Genomic DNA, 25,539 nt, shown 5'->3' with positions numbered 1-25,539 from the left:
AGACTCCCGGCATTACAGGGACGCTATTGTGTGCTGCGTGTGGCCCTCCCTGTGCTATGGCTTTTCACTGAGCTTGCGATCAGCTGATAACACGGTTGGCCCAAAGCGTGGCTTATGTCTACACCCAGTGTGGCCCAAGCTGTCTATGATCTTGCGCCAGGCCCATCCCCACAGTATCTGGGCTCTTTCCACCGAGTCCAGAACAGACCCCAGTGGAACCCCACTTGACACCTCCCTCCAATCCGACATCCTTCCATTAATAGTTACTCTTGGTTTGCGGTTGTTTAGCCAGTTATGCATCCACTTAATGGTCGTTCTCCTGAGCCCACATTTCTCTAGTTTACCTATCAGCATGTCATGTGGGACTGTGTCAAAAGCCTTGCTAAAGTCCAGGTATACTACGTCCATCGCATTCCCCCTACCCAGCAACCCAAAGAAGGAAATCAAGCTGGTTTGGCAGGATTTGTTCTGGGTAAATCCATGCTGGCTGCTAGTGATCACCCCGTCATCCGCCAGGGGTTCACACACTGAATGCTTTATACACTACTCTAGTAGTTTCCCAGGTATCAAAGCCAAGCTGACTAGTCTATAGTTTCCCGGTTCCTCCTTTATTCCCCTTTTTAAAGATGGGCCCTACCTTAGCCCTTCTCTGGTCTTCCGGGACCTCGCCTCTCAACCAGAAGTTTGCAAATATTATTGCCAGTGGCTCCGAGGTTTCTTCAGCTAATTCTGTCAGCACCCGAGGGTGAATAGCATCAGACCCTGCTGACCTGATCTCATCCAAATTAGTCAGAAGATCTCGGACGTGTTCTTTACAAATACTGTTCTGCATCCCTTCCCCTTTGCTCTCTGTGGTAACCTCACTGGTCAGCCGGTCACGTTATTTTTTTGTGGGAAGACTGAAGCAAAGCAGACGTTGAGCAGCTCTGCCTCCCTATAGTCTTCCATTACCAGCTGGAAGTCCTTTGTGTCTTCAACACTAAGCAGTGGCCCCATAACATCCCTGAGCTTTTGGTTTTGTCGGACACCTCTGCAGAACCCTGCCCTGTCCTCTCTAACACGTCCGCGGCATGAGCTACTTTACCCCAAGAAAAATCACAGGGCGCCGCTCCTCCAGCCTGGCGGACCTCCGCTCTGTTTAGAAACGGCTCCAAAGCACGGCGCCAGACGCAGCGTCCGTGCCAAGCGGCTGGGGAGCAAGAGGAAGGTAAGGCCAACGGCCTGATTTTCAGAGGTGCTGAGCACTGAGCGGGGAGCACAGCCCCTCTCAAAAATGACAGGCCAGGAGACGATGAGCATCTCTGGCAGGTTGCCCTCCAGGAGCCCTAGGTTCCAGTTCTCCCGCAGGATACACCTGCCCTGAGATGCTATCACGTGGCACAAAGAGACTCTTCCATGGGAATGTCTAAGGCTCCGGCTCACTGAATTAAGCTAACTTGATATAAGCCGGGTGTAATGCACCTTCAGGTGTCCACGAGGAGGGTTTAACTAAATCCATTTAAAGGCTGATCTGAGTTAAACCTGGGCACACTGAGTGTAGACCAGGCCTAAGGATTCTAACAAGGATCAAGGAGTCGCTCAACAGAAAGACAGACATCCCACCGTACTCACACCGGTGCTCAAACTGGCAAGATCTTTAAGGAACAAGCTACCACCAAAGCCTGGACTCCTTTGGGCCTGTCGGGACACTGTCACCGTGATACAGGCTCACGTCCTCCGAATTCTGCTGCTATAACCCATCCCTCTTTCCATGTCACATCCAGCCCCGGGACCCCTTGCCAAAAGCCTTCACCGTTCTTAAGGCACTGGGGACACATCGGATCCCCGGACCTGCGGCCACTAGCCAGTCCCTGGCTGAATGCTGCTTCTAGAGACAAATTTCAATGCTCTGCAGAAAAGACCTGGGTGACAAGGCAGGGGCCTAACAGAATTGCGGGGGGCAACCAGGCCTGCGGGTGCATGGGAGGTGTGTTGAAAGCTTTCCCTGGAGGGGGTGGGGGCTTGGTGTCAGAACAGGAAATGAGCGGAGGGATTGAAAGGGCTGAATCATTGCAGTGCCGGATTGCACAAAAGCCATGGAATGTTGGGCTTTGTTTCTCGTTCGCAAAATATAACGAGGCAGCAAATTCTAAACAAAAGACACTGCGGCTAAGCCAGCCAGCTCCCAAGACATGGAATCTCCCAATGCAGCCACGCTCGGTTCACCCCATGAAGGCCCTCGTGCTCAGAGCTTTGGAATGATTTCTTTGGGGACTGACGTCTGGCGGCAGTGGCTCCACACGGCACGGACGTCACCATTCTCACCCGCTGACCCCCCCCCTCAAAGCAACAGTGCAGCGTCACACCATGCAGCCACTTCTGGGGAAGGAATAAGCCCCCCTGTCCAGATCAGAAGTGTGGTGGGATCTCGTGCCCACACAGCAATGAAAAGACCTTGGCTGTTTAGATCTGCGCAGTAAATCATAGAATCATAGAATATCAGGGTTGGAAGGGACCCCAGAAGGTCATCTAGTCCAACCCCCTGCTCGAAGCAGGACCAATTCCCAGTTAAATCATCCCAGCCAGGGCTTTGTCAAGCCTGACCTTAAAAACCTCTAAGGAAGGAGATTCTACCACCTCCCTAGGTAACGCATTCCAGTGTTTCACCACCCTCTTAGTGAAAAAGTTTTTCCTAATATCCAATCTAAACCTCCCCCACTGCAACTTCAGACCATTACTCCTCGTTCTGTCATCTGCTACCATTGAGAACAGTCTAGAGCCATCCTCTTTGGAACCCCCTTTCAGGTAGTTGAAAGCAGCGATCAAATCCCCCCTCATTCTTCTCTTCTGCAGGCTAAACAATCCCAGCTCCCTCAGCCTCTCCTCATAAGTCATGTGTTCCAGACCCCTAATCATTTTTGTTGCCCTTCGCTGGACTCTCTCCAATTTATCCACATCCTTCTTGTAGTGTGGGGCCCAAAACTGGACACAGTACTCCAGATGAGGCCTCACCAATGTCGAATAGAGGGGAACGATCACGTCCCTCGATCTGCTCGCTATGCCCCTACTTATACATCCCAAAATGCCATTGGCCTTCTTGGCAACAAGGGCACACTGCTGACTCATATCCAGCTTCTCGTCCACTGTCACCCCTAGGTCCTTTTCCGCAGAACTGCTGCCTAGCCATTCGGTCCCTAGTCTGTAGCTGTGCATTGGGTTCTTCCGTCCTAAGTGCAGGACCCTGCACTTATCCTTATTGAACCTCATCAGATTTCTTTTGGCCCAATCCTCCAATTTGTCTAGGTCCTTCTGTATCCTATCCCTCCCCTCCAGCGTATCTACCACTCCTCCCAGTTTAGTATCATCCGCAAATTTGCTGAGAGTGCAATCCACACCATCCTCCAGATCATTTATGAAGATATTGAACAAAACCGGCCCCAGGACCGGTCCTTGGGGCACTCCACTTGATACCGGCTGCCAACTAGACATGGAGCCATTGATCACTACCCGTTGAGCCCGACAATCTAGCCAGCTTTCTACCCACCTTATAGTGCATTCATCCAGCCCATACTTCCTTAACTTGCTTAACTTCCTTAACTTAACTAAATCCAAGAGAGCTGTCCCGGAAAAACCCTGACCCTTTGACCTGGCTTAGCACTGGCCCATCATGAGATCAGGGGCACCACGCGCTCACTAGTGCAGAGATAAGGGAGTGGCACCCTGGGGAACCGGGCCTAGCCCGACACTGGTCTGAGGAATGACATAACTTGTCACCAAGGCTGGAGAGAGGCACTGACCAGCACAGGTACCCTCAGGCCTGGGACAGATGATGGAGAGGACCACACAAGGAGAGAACCAAGGTGGTGACCTTGCACCTGCCAACAGTGACATTGAGATCCACCACCCTCACAAGGAAGGACTGCGGAGCAGACGTTGGCTTCTCCTCTGCCTCAAGTTACCGCCACGGAGCCAAGAGCCCTGCAGCAAGAGAGTCTAAATACACGAGGGGTGAGGTGCTTGGAGCTCATGGGCATCGCTGGGATGAAGGGAAATTGGCCCCAGAGTTTTCTACAAACATCGAGACCCAGAGTCACCAACTATCCCAAAATAGGTCGGATCTTCCTGACCATCACAGGTCTGTCAGATGGAGGCAGTGGTTAAGAGCCCTTGGTTTATTTTGGGCATCATCCTGTTAAGATGCAAATGTGACAGCATCGTCAGGTGGAATTCAATTATTTTGCACTACAGGGTAAACACAAACAGAAATTTCAGCTAAACTCCAAGGAAGCCAAAATGAGAACAGTACAACTTTCCCATTTCTTTGGTGCCTTTCATCCTAAAGGAGATTACATGGTGTCATTGGAAAAGTTATAATTTGCTGAATACGATTATCCTATTTGTAGGCATGTATCATTTTTGTATCTGAAGTTCTGAATATTAACTATGTATCTGCATTTCAAATGTAGTTACACTCGCGTAACACCCACTAGACAAGATGCTTTCAGTCTAGAGAGTTGCTTGGGAAGGGCCTATTCAAGGCAATGAGCCATTAGGAAAAGACAATAGGCCTTAGGAGAAGCTTATCTCCCACCTGGGGAGCCTTCCTGAGAATGCTGCAGACAGCCTAATGGTTGCTATGATTCTACAAGGACATGTGATCAGCCCACGTCTCTAGACTCCATCTTGGGATGTCAGTGTTTTTCCACAGGCTGGTCTCGGAACCAAGCTTGGGGAACAAAGGGTTCCTGCCATATGCAAAAGCTATATAAGGCAGGAAGTGACATCATCTGCGGTTCTTTGCTCCTCACACAAGACGACTCCTGGAAACACCTGAGGAACAAAGACTGAACTGGGGGAAGTGCTGGACCCAGCCTAAGGGGATTTTATGGAACACCTGGGGATTCCAAGCTGCAAAGCAAGTGCAGCTTGCCCCTTAAGAATCTGCAGCCTGCTTGTATCATCTCTTCGGGTGAGAATCTGCTCTTCATACCCAATCTATTTAGTATATTAAGCTTAGTTTGCTTTTTTTGTTTATTTGCTAGGTAATCTGATTTGATCTGTTTGCTATCCATTCTAATCACTTAAAATCTATCTTTTGTAGTTAATAAACTTGTTTTTGCTTTATCTAAACCAGTGAGTTGGAGTGAAGTGTGTGGGAATCATAACTCGGGGGGGAAAGGCTGTTGCATATTCCTCTCCACATTGAGGGAGGGGGCAAATTTTGTGAGTTTAAGCTGTACAGTTCCCTGTGCAGCATAAGACGGTATAATCTGGGGTTTATACTCCAGAGAGGGTGTGTGCCTGCGGAGCTGGGAGTAGCCTCCCCATGCAGGGGCTGGTCAGAGAGCCTGCTTGTAACTGCAGCTGGGTGTGCCCCTTCCTGTATGTATGCTGGTGAAAGTGCAGGCTGGAGGGCTTTGTAGCTTGTCACAGCAGTACAGTGTGAGAGGGAGCCCAGGCTGGTGGGTCGGGGGGGCTCAGTGGTACCCCACTTCCAGGTAGCACCCCGGAGTGTGGGGCAGTAGGGGAGAAAGCACGAAGGTGCTCGTTTCGAAATGTAACAAGTGATGGAGGCCAGCTGGCATCGTGGGCTGATAGGAGGCAGAAGTCGATGACTCAGTAGCATCTGAGAGATGCTGCGTGGGGACAGGCCGGGAAGGGCCTTGAATCATAGAATCATAGAATATCAGGGTTGGAAGGGACCTCAGGAGGTCATCTAGTCCAACCCCCTGCTCAAAGCAGGACCAATCCCCAATTTTTGCCCCAGATCCCTAAATGGCCCCCTCAAGGATTGAACTCACAACCCTGGGTTTAGCAGGCCAATGCTCAAACCACTGAGCTATAGCTTGGTTCATGGGACTGAGACGGCAGAGCCAGTGGATGGGCATAGTGCACCTCACCCTGACCTGGTGGCATCACCTCTCTGGCTCAGAGGTTAGTACAAGTCCCATGGTCCATTCAGCCATTGGCACCTTTGCTGAGACTGCCGGCAGGTGGGCCAGGGGTGGCGTCTGACATGTGTCACTCAGCTGGAATTCACAACATGCCAATGGGAAAAGATGTGCACAGGGAAGGTTTGTATTTGATCCACCACCCCATAAAGAACTTGATACGTTTACCAAAGCATTGGAGCAGTGATGGACACGTCAAAGGAACCAGCTCTCTTTGGGAGGAGACACCACACTGCACACCCACCCCTTCCCCGCGCAAGACACAGCTGATAAATGAAACATGCCTCCAATTTAGTCTCTAGGAATTTGGTAATAGCAGCCAACATGAGTGTAGCCTGATAGCCACAGACCAGGATCTGCCGGGTGTGAACACCCAGGGGAGAGAGGAATTACCTTGGGGGACATAACGTACAACTGTTGTGTTCCACTGCAGAGTTCAGCATGATTTGAGTTCAGCATGATTGACGCAATCCCAGCACGGATGTGTGATGGATGCCCCCCCGACCCACCAGCCTGGGCTCCCTCTCACACTGTACTGCTGTGACAAGCTACAAAGCCCTCCAGCCTGCACTTTCACCAGCATACATACAGGTAGGGGCACACCCAGCTGCAGTTACAAGCAGGCTCTCTGACCAGCCACTCCAAAGCCGCCTTCCGATCCCTTCTCAAAACTCCCCTTTGCCACGCTGCTGGCCTGATCAAACCCCTGCCCGTCACGCTGACCAGCACCGACATGTTATCTGGCACTCTCTCATCGGTCTGCATCCATCGGTCGTCTCCTATCCGACACCACAACTGCAAACTCTTTGGGGCGGGGACGGTCTTTTTGTTCTGTGTTTGTACAGCGCCTGGTACAGCAGGGTCCTGATCCGCGACCGTGGCTCCGAACCTAGACCTACAGTAAATACAGACGATAATGGCAGTGACAGGGGAGTGGGAGTAGCTCAGGGGATTTGGGCTGAACTAAACAGATCTTCTAGGTGTCCAGGGTGTTTTGCAACAGCACTAAATACCACGCACTTCACCCAAACCCGTCAATTGCATAAAAGTGCTCTCCATTGATCGAAATCACACATTAGTGAAGTCAGGAGCTGCCATGAAGAATTGACTGTGTTTTTAGGTCTTCTCCAAGGGCGTGGGGCTGTAAAAATAAAAGGGGTTAGTCTAAGGCCCCCTCTCCAAGCCCTTAAACTGTGCTAGGAACAAGTGGTATAAAAACAAGCGATGTGCTGTGTTTAACATGGTTACAAAGGGGATACGGTTTTCCTGTCTACACTGATCAGGGAAACATGACTAGATATCTGTGGGTTAAACACGGTGTATGGCTTTAACGCAAACGCTTTGCTCTTCTGAGTCACACCAGGAGAAGGGCATGCATCACCACAGTCACTGCATCAGCTCCCCACTGAACACCATCAGAGATTATAAAGCCCGATGGGATTGCAGGGGTCATCTGCTCTGATCTCCTGCATAACACAGGCCTTAATCTGTGTTTGAACCAGAGCAGATCTCTTAGAAATACATCCAGTCTTGATTTTAAAATGGCCAGTGAATCCACCATGATCCCTGGTAAATTGTTCCCACGGTTGATTATCTCACTGTTAAAAACTTCAACCTTATTTCCAGTCTGAATTTTTCCTACCTTCCACTTCCAGCCACGGGATCTTGTTAGACCTTCATCTGCTAGACTGAAGAGCCCTCTACTCTCAAATTCCTGTCCCCCATGTAGATACTTACAGACTGTGATCTGTGATACTTACAGACCGCTTCACCTGCTTTTTGTTGCGATATATAGATTGAGCTTCTTGAGTCTATCACTATCAGGCAGGTTTTCCAATCAAGTGATCATTCTCGTGACTCTTCTCTGAACCTTCTCCAATTTATCAACATGCTCCTTGACGTGTGGGCACCAGAGCTGGACACACGATTCCCACAGTGGTAACCCTGGTGCCAAATACAGAGTAACCAAAGTCCTGAACCTAATGGTCAAGCTCTACATGAGGGACGCCTCTCCCTTCACAGCCATGATCCTCCATGGCATCTACCCTCCGGGGGAGTGAATGAATGATCAGCTATATGACTGAGGCTCAGAAGGGTTGGCAATGAAGGTCTCTTGGCAGCCAGTCCATGGTGTAGCACTCCCTTCCCTTCCCGAGATGATCATAAAGCTCAGAGCTTACAGACCTAAGTGCAATATCCATCTATGCCCCCCAGCATACCCTCTGCGATACATCTCCGCAACACCCATCCCACGTTCACCCTGCACTTCTTCAGGCCAGGCTTTGGCCATGAGACAATTCTCTCTGAAGCATGGGCAAAACTTAATTTTAGAAGCTTTTACTGAGGTTCCACCACTGGACACCTTCCGCCACCAACAGCCACAAACCAGCAGAAACCAGCTCTGGTCCCTAACCAGCCTCCCCACCCCTAAGGGGGAGGGAGAAGGTCGATGGCACAAATAAGTCTTATACAGTGGCGGCAGCCTCATCAATCTTGACCAGGATGGACATGGGCCCTCCAACGAGAACCAAGAGTTTCAACACCTCCCTGCTTTTCCCCCCAAAGAGCCAGTTTGAGTAAACCTAGTTAGAATCCTCCAGCTGGTCTCCATTGGTTTCCACGGGCTTCTGTGGATTTTTGCTGGAGGCCAGAAGCCACCAGCAGCTCAAGATCCTTGTTGCTCTGTTCCAAGTTCTATTTGCCAACCAGAACCAGCTGAAAAATTTCCACTGAAGAGTCAGCAGATTCTAACTCCCATGACCAATCAGAGAGGCTTCATATCTCAGGTAACTGGGTCCTAGACCTAATAGAGCAGCGGTCCCCAAACTTTTCAGGGTCATGCCCTCCCTTACCCCTGTCCATGGTGTGCCCCTACCCTTCCCCTCCCCTCCGCCTCCCGCCAGGAGCCGGAGTCGGGAGCAGGGAGGCCAAGGGCAGGGGGCCGAGGCTGTGGGCAGGTCTGGGCCCGGGAACGGAGCCATGGCCAGCGGCTGAGGCTGGAGGCGGGAACAGGGCTGGGAGCGGAGCTGCAGCTGGGCCGTGGTGAGGACCAGTAGCTGGGCCCTCGGCTGGGTGTGGAGCTGAGGCTGGGGACGGGACTAGGTGCAGGGCCATGGTCGGGGGCAGGGCTAGGTGGCGCTCTCTCCCTGCCTCCCGTGGGGGGCTGGTCCGGGTCCCGCCACACACCCTGGAATCATAGAACTGGAAGGGATCTTGAGAGGTCATCTCGTCCAGTCCCCTGCACTCAAGGCAGGACTAAGTATTATCTAGACCATCCCTGACAGGTGTTTGTCCAACCTGCTCTTAAAAATCCCCAGTGATGGAGATTCCACAACTGCCCTAGGTAATTTATTCCAGTGCTTAACCACTCTGACAGTTAGGAAGTTTTTCCTAATGTCCAACCTAAACCTCCCTTGCTGCAATTTAAGCCCATTGCTTCTTGTCCTAGCCTCAGCAGTTAACGAGAACAATTTTTCTCCTTCCTCCTTGTAACAACCTTTTATGTACTTGAAAACCGTTATCATGTCTCCTCTCAGGCTTCTCGTCTCCAGACTAAACAAACACAAGTTTTTCAATCTTCTCTCATAGGTCCTGTTTTCTAGACCTTTAATCATTTTTGTTGCTCTTCTCTGGACTTTCTCCAATTTGTCCACATCTTTTCTGAAATGTGGCGCCCAGAACTGGACACAATACTCCAGTTGAGGCCTAATCAGCGCAGAACAGAGAGAAAGAATTACTTTTCGTGTCTTGCTTACCATACTCCTGCTAATACATCCCAGAATGACGTTTGCTTTTTTTGCAACAGTGTTACACTGTTGACTCATATTTAGCTTGTGATCCACTATGACCTCTAGATCCCTTTCCACAGGACTCCTTCCTAGGCAGTCATTTCCCATTTTGTATGTGTGCAACTGATTGTTCCTTCCTAAGGGGAGTACTTTGCATTTGTCCTTATTGAATTTCATCCTATTTACTTCAGACCATTTCTTCAGTTTGTCCAGATCATTTTTAATTTTAATCCTATCCTCCAAAGCACTTGCAACCCCTCCCAGCTTGGTATCGTCCACAAACTTGACAAGTGCACTCTCTATGCCATTATCTAAATCATTGATGAAGAAATTGAACAGAACCAGACCCAGAACCGATCTCTGCGGGACCCCACTCGTTATACCCTTCCAGCATGACTGTGAACCACTAATAGCTACTCCCTGGGAACGATTTTCCAACCAGTTATGCACCCACCTTATAGTAGCTCCATCTAGGTAGCATTTTCCTAGTTTGTTTATGAGAAGGTCAGGCAAGACAGTATCAAAAGCCTTACTAAAGTCAAAACAGACCACGTCTACCGCTTCCCCCATATCCATAAGCCTTGTTACCCTGTCAAAGAAAGCTATCAGGTTGGTTAACATGATTTGTTCTTGACAAATCCACACTGACTGTTACTTATCACCTTATTATCTGCTAGGCGTTTGCAAATTGATTGCTTAATTATTTGCTCCAGTATCTTTCCAGGTACAGAAGCTAAGCTGACTGTTCTGTAATTTCCTGGGTTGTCCTTATTTCCCTTCTTATAGATGGGCACTATATTTGCCCTTTTCCAGTCTTCTAATGTTCCTCTGTGCCCCCCAGGGGAGCGCACCCCACAGTTTGAGGGCCTGTAATAGAGCATAGTCAACAGCTTGAGCTGGACCCAGGAGCAAAGAGGGAGCAAGGGCAGAGCATAGAGCACCAGCGTTCATTACGGCAACTTGGACCTTCCAAGAGGTGAGCCAGTGGGAACTAGCTGACGTTTGAGTCCTTTCCAAGACACTCCCTGGCACGGTGCACTCAGTAATGCACTGGTCCCAGGTTGCAGTGGGGGAGATCTAGGTTGGATATTAGGAAACACTATTTCACTAGGAGGGTGTTGAAGCGCTGGAATGGGTTCCCTAGGGAGGTGGTGGAATCTCCATCCTTAGAGGTTTTTAAGGCCTGGCTTGACAAAGCCCTGGCTGGGATGATTTAGTTGGGGATTGGTCCTGCTTTGAGGAGGGAGTTGGACTAGATGACCTCCTGAGGTCTCTTCCCATCCTAATCTTCTATGATTCTATAATGCAGACTGGAAGCTGTGGATCTACATCGGAGAGGAATGGTAAACACCACCGGTGGAAAGACAAGCTGCGCATTACAGCTGTCAGCCGGGCTCAGCTGTGACCATGAAAACCAGCCTGTAAAAAAGGGCACTTCCTGGTGGGTTCTGAGTCACTTTCCAGAGGCCATACAGCAAAGCAATATTGCATAATTTGATGGGGAGGGGTCAAAATTCACGCTCCCCAACTCTGACAGAGAAGCGCTACTGAAAATGAAAGAGAAAAAAATCACCCTCACAGAAGAGAGAATAACTATTGGTTGAAGCAGAATAAACCTCGGTGCACGGAAACGTATTTACATGACTTGGAGAGACCTTTTTTTCCCTTTGACACACAGGAGTTGCTGCACCAGATACAGAGTAATGGTTCGGGTCATCTCTGTTAGCAGCTAATGCCGGATGCCCCCAAGAAAAGCACAATCCCCCTATAACGCCCCCAACTGTGCGGCCCTATAAGAAGTGTCTCCTCAGCCAACTAGCCAGGGATCACTTTGTGACTGGAAGCAGGAGACTGGCCTGCAGGATCTGAGAAAGACCTGCAAGAGCAGGAGACAGGTGGCGGCCCTCTTCCTGAACGTGGGACAGCATTTGAGAGCAGTGAATTTTAAATCCCCCCTCCTTGCATTTTTAACTCCGCCGGACCGTAGCTTAAGGTGGGACAGACGGCAAGGGGATTATGTTACTTCACCCGTTGCAATTCTACAGAGCCTTTTATTGGGGGGATCTCAAAAGACCTGCCAGCAGCAGTGACCCGTCTAGATGAACGAAGAGAACTGGGCGTTCGAAACTCCCAAGTTCTAATCATAACCCGGCCTCGGGGAAGACACTTCAAGTCGGTGTCTCATTTTCCCCCGGCTGTCCAGACACGAACTAGTTCCGTTTTACAACACCCGTGTGACTGTCAGACTCAAAGCAGCACACGCTTGCACCCGTAAAAGTACGGTCATTTCACAGAGGTGGAAACTGACACTCAAAAAGCTTAAGAGACTGTCCAGAGTCACATCGCAAAGTCACTGGAAGAGCTGGAAAGAGAACCCAGGAGTCCTGGCCTATACTGTAACCCTATCTTACTGCAGTGGGATATATCCATCGTATCTGTACCCCATTACTGTTGTATCTGAGCCGCTCACAACCTGTGATGTATTTACCCTCGCTACCTCCCCGTGGGCTAAGTGGTTTTAGTCCTGCTTTACACATGGGAAAGTGAGGCGCAAAGGGACTAAGGCCCATTTCCCCAAAAGTACTTAAAATCAATGGTCATTAGGAGCCTGAACACCTTCATGGACCTGGGCCTAAGCGACCTGCCCGAGATTATATAGGACGTTTCTGGCAGAGCAGGGAACTTAACCCAAGGCTCCCGGGTCACAGGCTAGTGCCCTAACCATTGCACCATCCTTCCTCTCTGGAAATCGGCCTCCTGGAACTGCACCACCAGGCCTAGAGGCTTTGCCCTCCAATTCCCTGGCTGGCAGATCCGCAGCTGATCTTCTTCCTTCTCTCCTCCAGCTAGAGTCGGAAACGGAGACAGAGTGAACTAACATAGGGCATCCAGACTGGATGAGATGAGAAGAGTTTAAAGGGGAATAAACTAGGGCTTTCCCCCCATTATGATTCTGCCTGTGTTTGTTTTTAGGAGTGGGTTTTCCCTGCTCTTTTCTGTGTTTTAGCCCTTCACCATCCCCAAAGTGAAGGATACCTGACTTACTGTACCCCAGACAGGTTTCAGAGTAGCAGCCGTGTTAGTCTGTATCCGCAAAAAGAAAAGGAGGACTTGTGGCACCTTAGAGACTATCAAATTTATTTGAGCATAAGCTTTCATGAGCTAGAGCTCACTTCACCTTTTCTTTTTTTGTACCCCAGACGCCTCTCTCTTACCTAACCCCCAGGGCGCAGAGTCAGAGGGCAAAGCAAAAAACAGGAATAACAACGAAACCTTGTCTACACAACAAGAATGACCTGTTGTTGAAAACGGGCATACGGAAGCGAGCCGAAGCAGTGTTGAACCTGATTTAGATACAAGTGCAGACCGCAGCAGGTTTCAGCAGCGGTTCAGTGCTTCACCGGTGCCTACATCTGTTGTCAGCAACGAAGTGTTTGTATAGAGCAGACCAGTCTGCATCAGACTGACTCAGCCTCCCCTTCTGAGGAGCAGAAAGTGAAAGCACACCCAGACATTCCCTGCCAATCTCAAAACACACACGTCAAGGAAAGAGCTGTGCTCTCCCAAGAGCCTTCTTCCAAGACTCACAGTCTAGCCATCCTTGCAGAGGATACTAGGGCACGTGGTTTTCTTGACACATACTTCACATGCTCTTTTGCTTTGGTTCTGGGGCGCGACACAAAATTAGGGTGAAACCAGATCCAGGATCAGAAATGCAACTGAAGGGCCTGGAAAGCACTTGGAGAGGAAAGGTACAAATGTAAAGACTTATTAGCAATGCAAAAAGATTACAGTAACCTTTGACGCAAAGCAGCCACTTAGCAGGGGTGAGGATGTGAGAAATATTGGATGCCCATCTGAAAAGTGTAAAGCAGATATAGTCATGGACCTGAGCAAAGGAAAAGCCCTAATATACTCAACTCCTATACAGCACTTTTCATCAGCAGATCTCAACACTCTTTCCTAAGGAGGTCAGTACCATTGTACAGATGGGGAAACTGAGGCACTGAGCTCCTCCAATCTATCTCCCTGAGGCCATGGCAGGATTATTCCCTCCAGGACTTTTAAAACTAGACCATACAACCCACAAAAGGTCACAAGGGTGGGGCTTCCACCAAGTCCCCAAGGAGACTATCCCACAGCGATCAATGGGAGATGGTTTCTGGCAGTCACTGAATTTTGGGGTGGGCTTGACCAGGAGACATGGAGGGATCTGGGAAATGACTGTTATTTTGAATAGAAATAGATATATCGAAAATAATCTGAGGTTTAAACAATTGGAACTGGGCAAATGCAAGAATCCAATTCATACAGCTGTTCCCTAACTATGTGATCCTGGGATTTTATCAGTCACCTTGAGCCACCCCCGTACTGTTTATTAGACCCACTCCTTGCAACCTGACTTCAGTTAGACCCTGATCCTGAAAATGTATTCAGAGGCACATCTGAACAGAGCTTCTTACCAGATCAAAGCCTGGGATATCAGCTCTTCAGGGCAGGGATTGCGCTTGTGCATTTGTAGAGCACCTAGCACAATAGGACACCGATCCTGACCGGGGAGCGTAAGGGCTGCTTGGTCAAATCCGTCCTGAGATCCCTCTGGTCCCATATCCTGTCACTGACTGCGGCCAGCGCTGGCTGCTTCAGAGGAAGGCGTAGCACCTGTCCCTCCATTAGGTCTCATTCCCGCCTCTAATAATTGGATATTGGATTGAGCCCTGAAACATGATTTAATCTCCCTTTCAAGATGTTTGTTGCTTGCACAAGATGAACAGTTGATAACAACCAGGAAGACTTCTCTGATACGCAACCTAGAGCTCTCCCCTCGGCTAATTTCATCCTTTTGCTTTTACTTTCACCTGCCTTTATCACGCTAAAGCATTCTGCTCCTTCTAGGCCCGGAACAAGCCTTCTTTCTGATGGCCAGGGTCGCAGTTCAGAGCGAGGTCAGCAGAACACGGATCTAACCAACCCCTCACTTTCCTTCTTCCACACCACAGAAACCTTTCTTTCGGCTAGGCGACATCTCGTTTATTTCGCCAGGGGGAGGGTGTGGGAGAGTCAGCAATTCCGGCTGCCTCCAGAATGGGCATTTGACCCGCACATTGCGGCACGGAGAGACACGCCAGGGCACAGAACGCACAAGCGACAGGGTGGGGGGAGGACAAGGACGGCGTCGGAGCTCACGTTTACAAGTCAAAACAGAAGGGCAGAGTTAGGCACAAAACTCTGAGCAAACCACACCTCCCGGCCAGAAAAGGGATATTTATATTTCAAAGGCAGCTACAAAACAAATGACTCATCCAGTGAGAGGCTGAGAGAAGGGGGAAGGGCCAGGACCCGGCTACACAACAGTTTGTTGGGTAACAAAAACTGAAGGTGGCCTTATCCCTTTCCCCTGGCGCTTCAGCCATCACCACACACGAGGGGCTGCTCCTCCTTCAAACGCACCCACTAACCCGAGCCGCAGCGAGTCCTGCCCCTCCCGCAAATCAAGTACACTCCCCCCCCAGGCCTGCACCTACCCCTTTCCCCTCCATCACTGCCTAAAATCCACCCACCCCAGGGTCACACCTACCCGTCTGACCCCTCCCAATCTCCCCCACCCAAAGTCTGCTCCTACCCCGAAGCAGGCAGCCCCCTGAGCTGCACCAACACCATCCCCCGCAGGACTCCAGCTACCCCTTGCCCCCTGCCTTCCCAAATCAACCCCCCCGCCCCAGCTGCAGCTACCCCTCCCAAATCAAACACCTGCTGCCCGAGGGCTCCAGCTACCCCTGTCCCCCTCCCTTCCCAAACCAAACACCCCCTCCCTCTGTCCCCCTAAACCAAACACCCCCTCCCCTCAGGGCACCAGCTACCCCTTGCCCCCTGCCTTCCCAAATCAACCCCCCCACCCCAGCTGCAGCTACCCCTCCCAAATCAAACACCTGCTGCCCGAGGGCTCCAGGTACCCCTGTCCCCCTCCCTTCCCAAACCAAACACCCCCTCCCCCCAGGGCTCCAGCTACCCCTTGCCCCCTGCCTTCCCAAATCAACCCCGCCCCCCCAACCCTGCCCCCCCCTCAAACACCTGCTGCCCTAGGGCTCCAGGTACCCCTGTCCCCCTCCCTTCCCAAACCAAACACCCCCTCCCTCTGTCCCCCTAAACCGAACACCCCCTCCCCAAATCAACCCCCCCCCAGGGCGCCAGCTCCCCCTGCCCCCGCCCAGCACGGCGCAGGCGGCCGCCCCGGCCCCGCTCGCTCACAGGCCTGCACCACGTCCAGGAAGCGGCCGCCCTGCGCCCGGTCCCGCAGCTGCAGCTGCCGGACGATGTGACGCTTCCAGGACCTGCCGCCGCCGCTCCCCGCCGCCTCGGCCATGGCTGCGGCCCTGGGCGGCCGGGCTGCGTCCGCGCGGGGAGGGAACCCTCCTGACGTCACCAGCGGGGGAAGCCCCCGGCGGGCCCAGCCCCAGGGAGGGGGCCCTGCTCGGCCCCGCCCCATGCACGGAGCCCGGCCCGCCCCACACCAGAGGGACTGGGGGAGCCTGGCCTGCCCCATGCACGGAGCCCGGCCCACCCCACACCAGAGGGGCTAGAGGGGCCCGGCCTGCCCCGTGCACGGATCCTGGCCCGCCCCACACCAGAGAGGCTAGAGGGGCCCGGCCCGCCCCACACCAGAGGGGCCCGGCCTGCCCCGTGCACGGAGCCCGGCCCGCCCCACACCAGAGAGGCTAGAGGGGCCCGGCCCGCCCCACACCAGAGAGGCTAGAGGGGCCCGGTCTGCCCCACACCAGAGGGGCCCGGCCTGCCCCATGCACGGAGCCCGGCCTGCCCCACACCAGAGAGGCTAGAGGGGCCCGGCCCGCCCCACACCAGAGGGGCCCGGCCTGCCCCGTGCACGGAGCCCGGCCCGGCCCGCCCCACACCAGAGGGGCTAGAGGGGCCCGGTCTGCCCCACACCAGAGGGGCCCGGCCTGCCCCGTGCACGGAGCCCGGCCTGGCCCGCCCCACACCAGAGGGGCTAGAGGGGCCCGGTCTGCCCCGTGCACGGAGCCCGGCCCGGCCCGCCCCACACCAGAGAGGCTAGAGGGGCCCGGCCCGCCCCACACCAGAGGGGCTAGAGGGGCCCGTCCCGCCCTGTGCACGGAGCCTGGCCCGCCCCACACCAGAGGGGCTAGAGGGGCCCGTCCCGCCCTGTGCACGGAGCCTGGCCCGCCCCACACCAGAGGGGCTAGAGGGGCCCGGCCTGCCCTGTGCATGGAGCCCGGCCCGCCCCACACCAGAGGGGCTGGAGGAGCCCGGCTGCCCCATGCACAGAGCCCGGCCCACCCCGCAGCGGAGGGGCTGCAGTCTGGCCTGGCCCCAGCAGGAGAAGGGGAGCTGAGTGCAGGACGCTGGGCTGGGTAGACCCCCCACACACACACTGACCCTGCTTGACCCTAAAGGGCAGGAGACCATCGCAGGGGCCGTGTGGCTCTCTGAGCCCCAGGCCCATCTCTGGGGCAGGCACCGCCCGCACTGGCCCTGTTCCCTCGGGGAGCCCAGCCTGGCCGGAGCTTTGCACATCCCAGATCATGCCCCCGGGGCTGGCAAGGGCACATGCTGTGGCCAGGCTGCCTGGGCAGCAGGGACAGAAGCCCCGTTCTTCTCTGTGCTGCGCGCCCCCGGGCCGTGGCCCCACTCCAGCAACCACAGCCTAATGGCTTTCTGTAGGGCCCTTCACAGGTGGGTCCCAGACTGTGCCGTGAGCGCCAACCACCAGAGAATTATTTTCTCTCCGTTGATCTGGACCACGTTAGTTTGTAACCCCCATGTAGACATGTCGGAGAACTGTGGACAGGAACCAAAGCCACCGATCTGAACAGCCAGCCTGGAAGGGCTCAGTGCTAGACCCAGCCGCTCCCAGTTCTGCGATTGGAGCCCATCTTCAGTGAATGTCCTTCTAGGGATCCAGCTCTCCCCAGTGGCTCTCAAATGGAGCAAGTGTAGCGTGGGACCCAACCTCAGGGCAGGCAGTTAAGAACCAGGGCACAAACCCCAAACTGGCAGTGAGTTCTATACGTAGATTTCACCAACCAAGTATCAAGTGTAAACTCCTCAGGCACTAAAGTGGCCTAACTGTGGAGTCACAGACAGTCCCTGTGGGTACTCTGATCTGTCTCGCCATGCAGGCGAGCCTGCCTTTGCGATAGATGGTCCCTTACACCAACGATCACAGCAACATTCAGGTTACTCCCAGTCTCAAAGGGTCAGTCACCCCGGTCTGCTCAACCTAAGATCTTTACACCGAAGACAATGCTTTTAGCCAATCCTGTAAGAAACTATATACAGATTTATTAAATAGGAAAAGGAACGAGAGTTATTGGCAAGGTTAAAGCAGGTAAGCAGAGACACAAATGAGTTGCAATCTTAAGTTTCAAAAGGTAATAGAAGTGCCTATAATAAGCAAGCTCTGTTTAGGGCTAACCCAGGCTAAGCACTGAGGACCTCTTGCTTATGCCTGGTAAACCTGCCCCCAATTCCAAGCAGCACAGAGATACTCTTAGCATTGTGCTCTGAGCTGCAAGCTCAGCTGATGGGAGGAATCCCCTTGCTTGACCCATCTTCACGTGGTGTGGAGGGCAAAACAACAAATGTCTTCCGTCCTCCTTATCATCCTACAATAGTCTGTCTGGTGTCGCTGGACCCATGAGGCAGGACGTAACACTTTCGGTTGCAGATCAGCACTTTGCACCAGTCAATGTCTCTCTCCTGTTTGGCGATTTACACAGTCACAGAGGCTTACCATACAACTGCTCAACTATTACCTTCCAATAGGGGATAGAGCTGTTATAGGTGAGATTAATGAAGGCTGCGACTCACAAGCATTCAATAACTTCTAAGCACGAACCATTGTCGTTCAAATACCTATTTTAACAACACTGCCACAACAGGCGAGCCAGCCTGATTCCAGCTCGGCATTTGCCAGTGTTCATCTGAGGCATGGGGTCCTTGGCATGAGCTGGCACCTGGTCTGCCAGCGTCACATTCCCAGTGCAAAAATGGTGAAGGGACTCTTGAATATGCCTCAGGGTTCCCTATTCTTGATAAGGCACCTGCCACTACGTTTTCTTTTCCCTTGCTATGAGCTATTACCATGTCATACTCCTGCAGAGCTAGCCTGCAGTGTAATGCCTCAAATTGGTCCGTGTGGCTTGGTGCAACCATATTACAATATGTTAGAATAGGTTAGAGAATTGTTTAGTAAAATTTCAGTAAAATGATTGGTTAAAGTAGAGCTAAGCAGGACTTAAGTTTCACTATATGAACTGGGGTCCAAGAAGGAGACCAGCAGAAGGAAAGAAGAATAAGAAAAGGGAAAGACCTGGAAGAAGAAGAAGAACTCGCCTCTAAGACACAGCCTAAGATCAGAACTGCCAAGAATCCTCTGCACGACCACAATGTGAAGCGACCACAATCCAGATGAGACTGACCTTGCCTGGCCAAAAGGGAAAGTCCGTCTGCATGATCAGGATTGGTTAGCACAGCACTGTATGCTTAGCATGTGTATTCTGCTTGATAATTATTAATAAATAGAGGATAAGGATATTACTGTGTAGGGCTCTTTCATTGATAAAAGGTCCTGCAACTCCGCAAAGAGTACACCCTGAGCCCTAGGAACTGGGTAAGGGTGGGTACTTAAATTAACAGGGTTACGCCTCGAGACCTAGGAACTGGGTAAAGGTGGGTGCCCCTAGAGTGTGTGAGTAACAGAGAATTTTGTGCAGGTAACATTTCCATTATGCAGATAAGGTGTAAATTGTTTAATAGCCTAAACTATGGCATAACATTCTCTCTCGATGACAGCATAGTTCTGTTTGGTGGGGGTCAACTTTTTACTTAAGAAGTCAACGGGGGGGCTCTTGTCCTCCACCCCAGCCTGCATTAGCCCTGTGCCTAACCCAACATTAGAAGCATCAGTGCACACCACAAAGGGTTTGCTGAATTCGGGGCTTATGAAAACTGGCTCTGTAGACAAAGCCTTTTGCATGTCCTTGAAGCCTTCCTCCCAGGCCTCAGTCTGCATCACACAGTCTGGCTTCCCCTTTTTTGTAAGGTTTGTTATGGGGGCACAATTTCATTAACTCCCTTTACAAACCTCCAGTAATAGCTGACCAGACCAATAAAGGATTGGATCTGCTTCTTGGTTTGTGCAACAGACCAATTTTGAACGGCTTCTTAAAGACTCAGTGTGAACAAACCCACTGCACCACCTTGTGTCCTCAATCAGGTACCTCCCCGGCCCCCATCTTGCCTTTGGACACCGTGACAGTGAGGCTGGCTTCTCTAAGCCTCTGCAATACCATTCCCATGTGGCTCAGGTGGTCTTCCAGGGATCACTAAAAATAGCCAAGTCGTGTACATAGGCCCTGGCGAAGACCTGTAAGCCCTGCAGTACCTCACTGACAAGCCTCTGAAAGGTAGCCCTGCACTAATTAATCCAAAGGGCATAACCTTAAACTCAGATCGGCCAGATTCCACTACAGAAGCTGACTTCCTGGGCATCAGAATCTAAAGGAATTTGCCAATATCTGCGAGTCCAATCCAGAGTGCTAATGAATTTTGCTTCCCCGGTAGATCTAGCAGGTCCGCTGTCTGTGGTGTAGGGTAAGGGTCAGATTGGGTGATGATGTTGACTAGATATGACCAGGGGTATTTCTGCCTGTTTAGATTTCGGTTCCATAATCCCCACCATTTGCTCTGACCCCATAACCATGGGAGTGGAACATCCAAATCCAGCGTAAAGGCTCTTTTTCATTGTAAACCAACATGCTTTACCAGTGATATCAGCCAATGAGAATGCACCTTTCTTTAGAAAAGAACTGAAGTACAAATGGGAAAAGTTGATTACGATCAATGATTGAGGCTTTCCACTTGGTGATTTAAATAGCCTTGATTTAAACCAATCCACCCTGCCCCTAACAGCACCATGTGCTGGGACTCTGTGTGGGGGTCCACTGCCCCCCCCCATTGGGCTCTGCCCCCCCATCCTAAGTGAACCCCTCTGGGTGTCAATCTGAATGGCACCTTAGGGAGCAGGGGGAGCAGCACCAGGCTGGGAGGTCCCTAGCCTGAGTCTGGGCCATGCAACAATGTGGGGATAATAGTGGGGGGCTGGAGTCCGGACACAGAGTGGGGACTGGGGCCAGGACCTGGGGGAGTTCAGGATACAGCTGAGGTGGGGAGCTAGGAAAAGAGGGGACAGGAAGCAGAGCCTAGGGCAGATGGGGTTGGGGGACAGGACACAGTGAGGAGCACCTGTGGGGTAGGAGGGCTGGGGAGGGGGACAGATAAGGTGGGAGATAGCTAGGAGGCAGGACTCTTAGTGGCAGATGGGCTATGACATGGGGGGGAGGGGGAGATGGTGGCAGGCCCTTGGGGGGCCTGGGCAGGGGCAGCTGGGGTGGGGGTAGGACATGGGGGCACAGAGGGGCAGATGGGGGGCAGGGGATGCTATTTACCTGGTCACTGCCTGTCCTGGGTGGCCCATGTCCGGGGAGAGGCTGCTGGCGGGTAGGCCATGCTCAGGGCTCCCCCAAGTAGCACCCGCTGGGCTGGGCCCTCCAGCGTCATGGTCTGAGCCCAAGCCTTGGTGTGTGTTAGGGCGCTCGTCGATCAGGCACCCTGCTGACCCGCCTCACCAGGGATCTTAGTGTGCTTCGCTCTCAGCCCGTTTCACAGAGGACGAGAGCAAGGCGCATTCAGGAACAGCTAAAGACCATTAGCCTGCACTGCGACCGGCTAGTGTGGGGGTATGTCACACTCTAGGAGTCCGGGCAGACTAGTGCGGGGTCCAGCATACCTCCGTTCGTGTGGGGGTACATCACACCTACGCTAGCGGGGGGGTATGTCACACCGCAGCAAGTGCTGGGCAGGCTAGTACGGGGGTACATCACACCCACCTAATGCAGGGGTACGTCACACCTTAGTTAATGGGGGGGTACGTCACACCCCAGGAGTGTGGGACAGGCTAGTGCAGGAGTACATCACACCCCAGCTAGTGCAGGGCAGGCTCCTGTTGGGGTACATCACACCCCAGCTAGTGCGGGGGTACGTTACACCCCGACTTGACGCATCTCTGCCGACTGCCCCACTTGCTGATGCCTAGAGCAGCCTCTGGCTAAACCGCTGCGTGTGGTGGTCAGGGAGCCAGGCCTGTGTAAACAAAGAGGAACCCCCCGACTCTAACCCCAGTGGCTCCCCTAATGGGCCCAGCCCAGCCCTGCAGACCGGTGAGCCATGCAGGCCAAGGGGCATCACCCAGGGGCCAGCAGGCAGCTGAGGATATTTCCGTCATCCCTGTGAACTGAACCCCCCCCCCCCGCCAATGGGCTGAGTCTCTTCAGGGATTCGGGGGGCAAGACTGAGTGTGTTTCTTCCTTCCTTGTCCATCCCCCCCCCCCCCCCCCCAGCAAGGGTGCTGTGTTGCTGGGGTGTGACTCCTTCTCCTTGGGGCGTCTCTATATGGCTCCTTGCTGGCCCCAGCCTGCCCTGGGCGCTCCCTGGAGATGGGGGTTGCTCCCCATGTCAGAGGCCAGGTGTTCCCCGTCCTGTTCTGTCTGCTTCTGGGACTCCACAGAGAGACTTTCGAGGGCAAGCGTTGCTGAGCAAACAGGCCTTGTTTTGAGCACGTGCTGGGGCTCCGGCGCCCCACAACCCCCTCGCTGACCCCACCACTCACACCCCTCCTGGGGGGCAGTGGGGGGGCTTGGCCACAGCCTGCCCCCCTCAAGGGCTCACTGTTGGATGGGGTTTATTGACTTGGCTGCTGCTGGGCCCAGGGGCTGGACGAGCTGCTCCTGCTTTGGTGCGGGAGCCAGAGACATCGGGGGGGCAGAAGGCCCAGGTCCCTGCCCCAGAGGCTGGGACCCACCCCTCCGGGGAGCAAAACGGGGCAGCTGCCCTGTGCTGCTGGGACAGAGACTCGCCCGCACTCGCGTGGCGTTCGTGGGGTTTCTCAGCCCCGTCTCCCCTCCGGGACGTCAGGAAACTGAGTTGCCCGAGAGGGGAGGTGGGGGAAGAGAGGGTAGGACGAGACTGGCCCCCTGACACCGCCGGGCAGCCTCAGAGAGCGGAGGCGGGCGCCGGCTTAGCTCATGATTAGTCATCTCTAGCTGCGGGTGTCAGTTCGAAAGAGCCCAGCGCTGCCAGCCAGGGTAAGGTGTGTGCATATGTCTGGGGGTGGGGAGGCCCTGGTCTCCTCTTCCGGGCAGGAAGCCATCACCAGAGAGCCCCAACTGACAGGGCCAGGGCAGTTGTTCCCCACCGCCCTTCCGGCCAGATTGGGCCTGCTTCCCCCGATCCTCCATGCACCCCGGTTTCTGGCTCACTCACCCCCGATGCAGCCTCCTCTGAGCAGCCCAGCTGGGAGCCTGAATGGACCGGCTATTGTGTGTCTGCTACCACTGCCCCCTAGGGGACCTCACTCCTAACCTGGGCCCAAGGGCATGCCTCCTTCTTTTGTTTTACCTTACATAATGTGTTAAAAGTAACTTTAGAAACACTCACTTGCCTCCAGCACGAAGCTGAGCAAACGAGACACTCCGGGAAGACGAAAGAGCAGAGGCTTAACAAGTGTTTAAGTATTGAGAAGACAAGACACCGTTACTGTTAGACCCAGGATATCACCTGGGGACGCCGTGAGCCAGGGACAGATTTGGCCCCTGCATCGTTCCACGAAAGAATCGGTAGGATCCCACTGTCTGTACAATGTGTGGGGGGATTCTGAACAGCTGGAAGCTCTGCTCATCGCTTGGCCATTCAGTGTCTCTCTGCTGCCGTATGAGTTTGCATCCACGCCATTCCTGCTAAGTTTCAGAGTAACAGCCGGGTTAGTCTGTATTCGCAAAAAGAAAAGGAGGACTTGTGGCACCTTAGAGACTAACCAATTTATTTGAGCATAAGCTTTCGTGAGCTACAGCTCACTTCATCGGATGCACACTGTGGAAACTGCAGAAGACATTATATACACAGAGACCATGAAACAATACCTCCTCCCACCCCCCTCTCCTGTTGGTAATAGCTTATCTAAAGTGATCATCAAGTTGGGCCATTTCCAGCACAAATCCAGGTTTTCTCACCCTCCGCCCCCCCCCCCCCCCCACAAACTCACTCTCCTGCTGGTAAAAGGGGGGTGGGGGGGTGAGAAAACCTGTATTTGTGCTGGAAATGGCCCACCTTGATTTTCATATGCATTTTAAAGAGAGTGGTCACTTTGGATGGGCTATTACCAGCAGGAGAGTGAGTTTGTTGGGGGGGGGGGGGCGGAGGGTGAGAAAACCTGGATTTGTGCTGGAAATGGCCCAACTTGATGATCACTTTAGATAAGCTATTACCAACAGGAGAGGGGGGTGGGAGGAGGTATTGTTTCATGGTCTCTGTGTATATAATGTCTTCTGCAGTTTCCACAGTATGCATCCGATGAAGTGAGCTGTAGCTCACGAAAGCTCATGCTCAAATAAATTGGTTAGTCTCTAAGGTGCCACAAGTCCTCCTTTTCTTATTCCTGCTAAGGTTATTCTCAGAAGGGCCAGTACCTTCAGAGGTACGGATCTACCGCTCCAGCTGGCTATTTCGCCCTAGTGTGAGAGCAGGGATAGCATTCAGAGCTTCCTGCTCTGAAAGGACAGGAGCCTACCACATGACAGAAAGGAAAATCTCCTTTTGCTAAGGGTAGCATAGGGTCTATGACACCTAGTTGAGCAGCACTGATTTCATCTGTAGAGGACAGCGACACACATGTACACCAGCTGGCTCAGAACGGTTTGTAGTGTTGGCCTGATTTTCAGACATACTAAGCTTGTCCAGTCGCACTGGTTGCTAAACTTCTAATGGCCTGTAATACTAGGTGGGGAGGGCGCTGAGTTACTACAGAGAATTCTCTCCCAGGGTCTGGGTGGTGGGTCTCACCTACACGCTCAGGGTCTAATTGATCCCCATATCTGGGGTCAGGAGCGAATTTCCCCCCAGTCAGATGAGTAGAGACCCTGGTGGGGTTTTGCCTTCCTCTGCAGCACGGGGCACGGGTCACTTGCAGGTTTAAACTAGTGTAAATGGTGGATTCTCTGTAACTCAAAGTCTTTAAATCATGATTTGAGGTCGTCAGTGCCTGAGCCAGAGGTTCGGGGTCTGTTCCAGGAAAGGGTGGGTGAGCCTGCAAAGTGCAGGAGGTCAGATTAGATGATCATGATGGTCCCTTCTGGCCTTAAAGTTTACGAGTCTAGGAGACATAGACTCTGTCAGCATTTCCATTACCAAGTAACATGACAGACTCCCAATAGGTTTCAGAGTAGCAGCCGTGTTAGTCTGTATTTGCAAAAAGAAAAGGAGTACTTGTGGCACCTTAGAGACTAACCAATTTATTTGAGCATGAGCTTTCGTGCGAAAGCTCATGTTCAAATTTATTGGTTCAAAATAAATAGTCTCTAAGGTGCCACAAGTCCTCCTTTTCTTTTTGAGACTCCCAATACTATGCCTTAAACTGCCTTGGAGACATCGGTGAAGACTGGAGTGGACTTTTTGAAACCTCTGTAGCCTCTGGGCAGCTATCCCCTAACACCTAGAGTGACCAGATGTCCCGTTTTTAAAGGGACAGTCCTGTTTTTTGGGACTTTTTCTTATATAGGCGCCTATTACCCACTCCATCCCCCGTCCCTTGCTATCTGGTCACCCTACTAACACCATCATCAGTCAGGTCTGCTGACTGAGAGGGAAGAGCCCCACCTATTGTATAACCAACACCACTTGGGACCCTGCCCCCCAGAACTGAAACAGGCCAGCTCCTGTTTAGCTGAGAC

At 52.7% G+C, this 25,539-nt stretch overlaps 1 protein-coding gene across 3 annotated transcripts in view; it reads right to left on the bottom strand.

Moving 5' to 3' along the window:
- Positions 1-16,137, bottom strand: part of ATG16L2 (autophagy related 16 like 2) — a 63,108-nt gene extending 46,971 nt beyond the window's left edge. For all 3 annotated transcript variants that reach the window (XM_073333838.2, XM_073333807.2, XM_073333817.2), the window contains exon 1: positions 15,968-16,137. In XM_073333838.2, the coding sequence (XP_073189939.1) occupies positions 15,968-16,082 (115 nt within the window). In that variant the 5' untranslated portion in view covers positions 16,083-16,137. The remainder of the gene's footprint in view (positions 1-15,967) is intronic.
- Between the last annotated feature and the right edge of the window lie 9,402 nt (positions 16,138-25,539).

This window comes from Lepidochelys kempii, chromosome 1, assembly GCF_965140285.1.
Source record: "Lepidochelys kempii isolate rLepKem1 chromosome 1, rLepKem1.hap1, whole genome shotgun sequence".
Classification (NCBI taxonomy): Eukaryota; Metazoa; Chordata; order Testudines; family Cheloniidae; genus Lepidochelys; species Lepidochelys kempii.
This window is presented reverse-complemented; position numbering and strand designations above follow the sequence as displayed.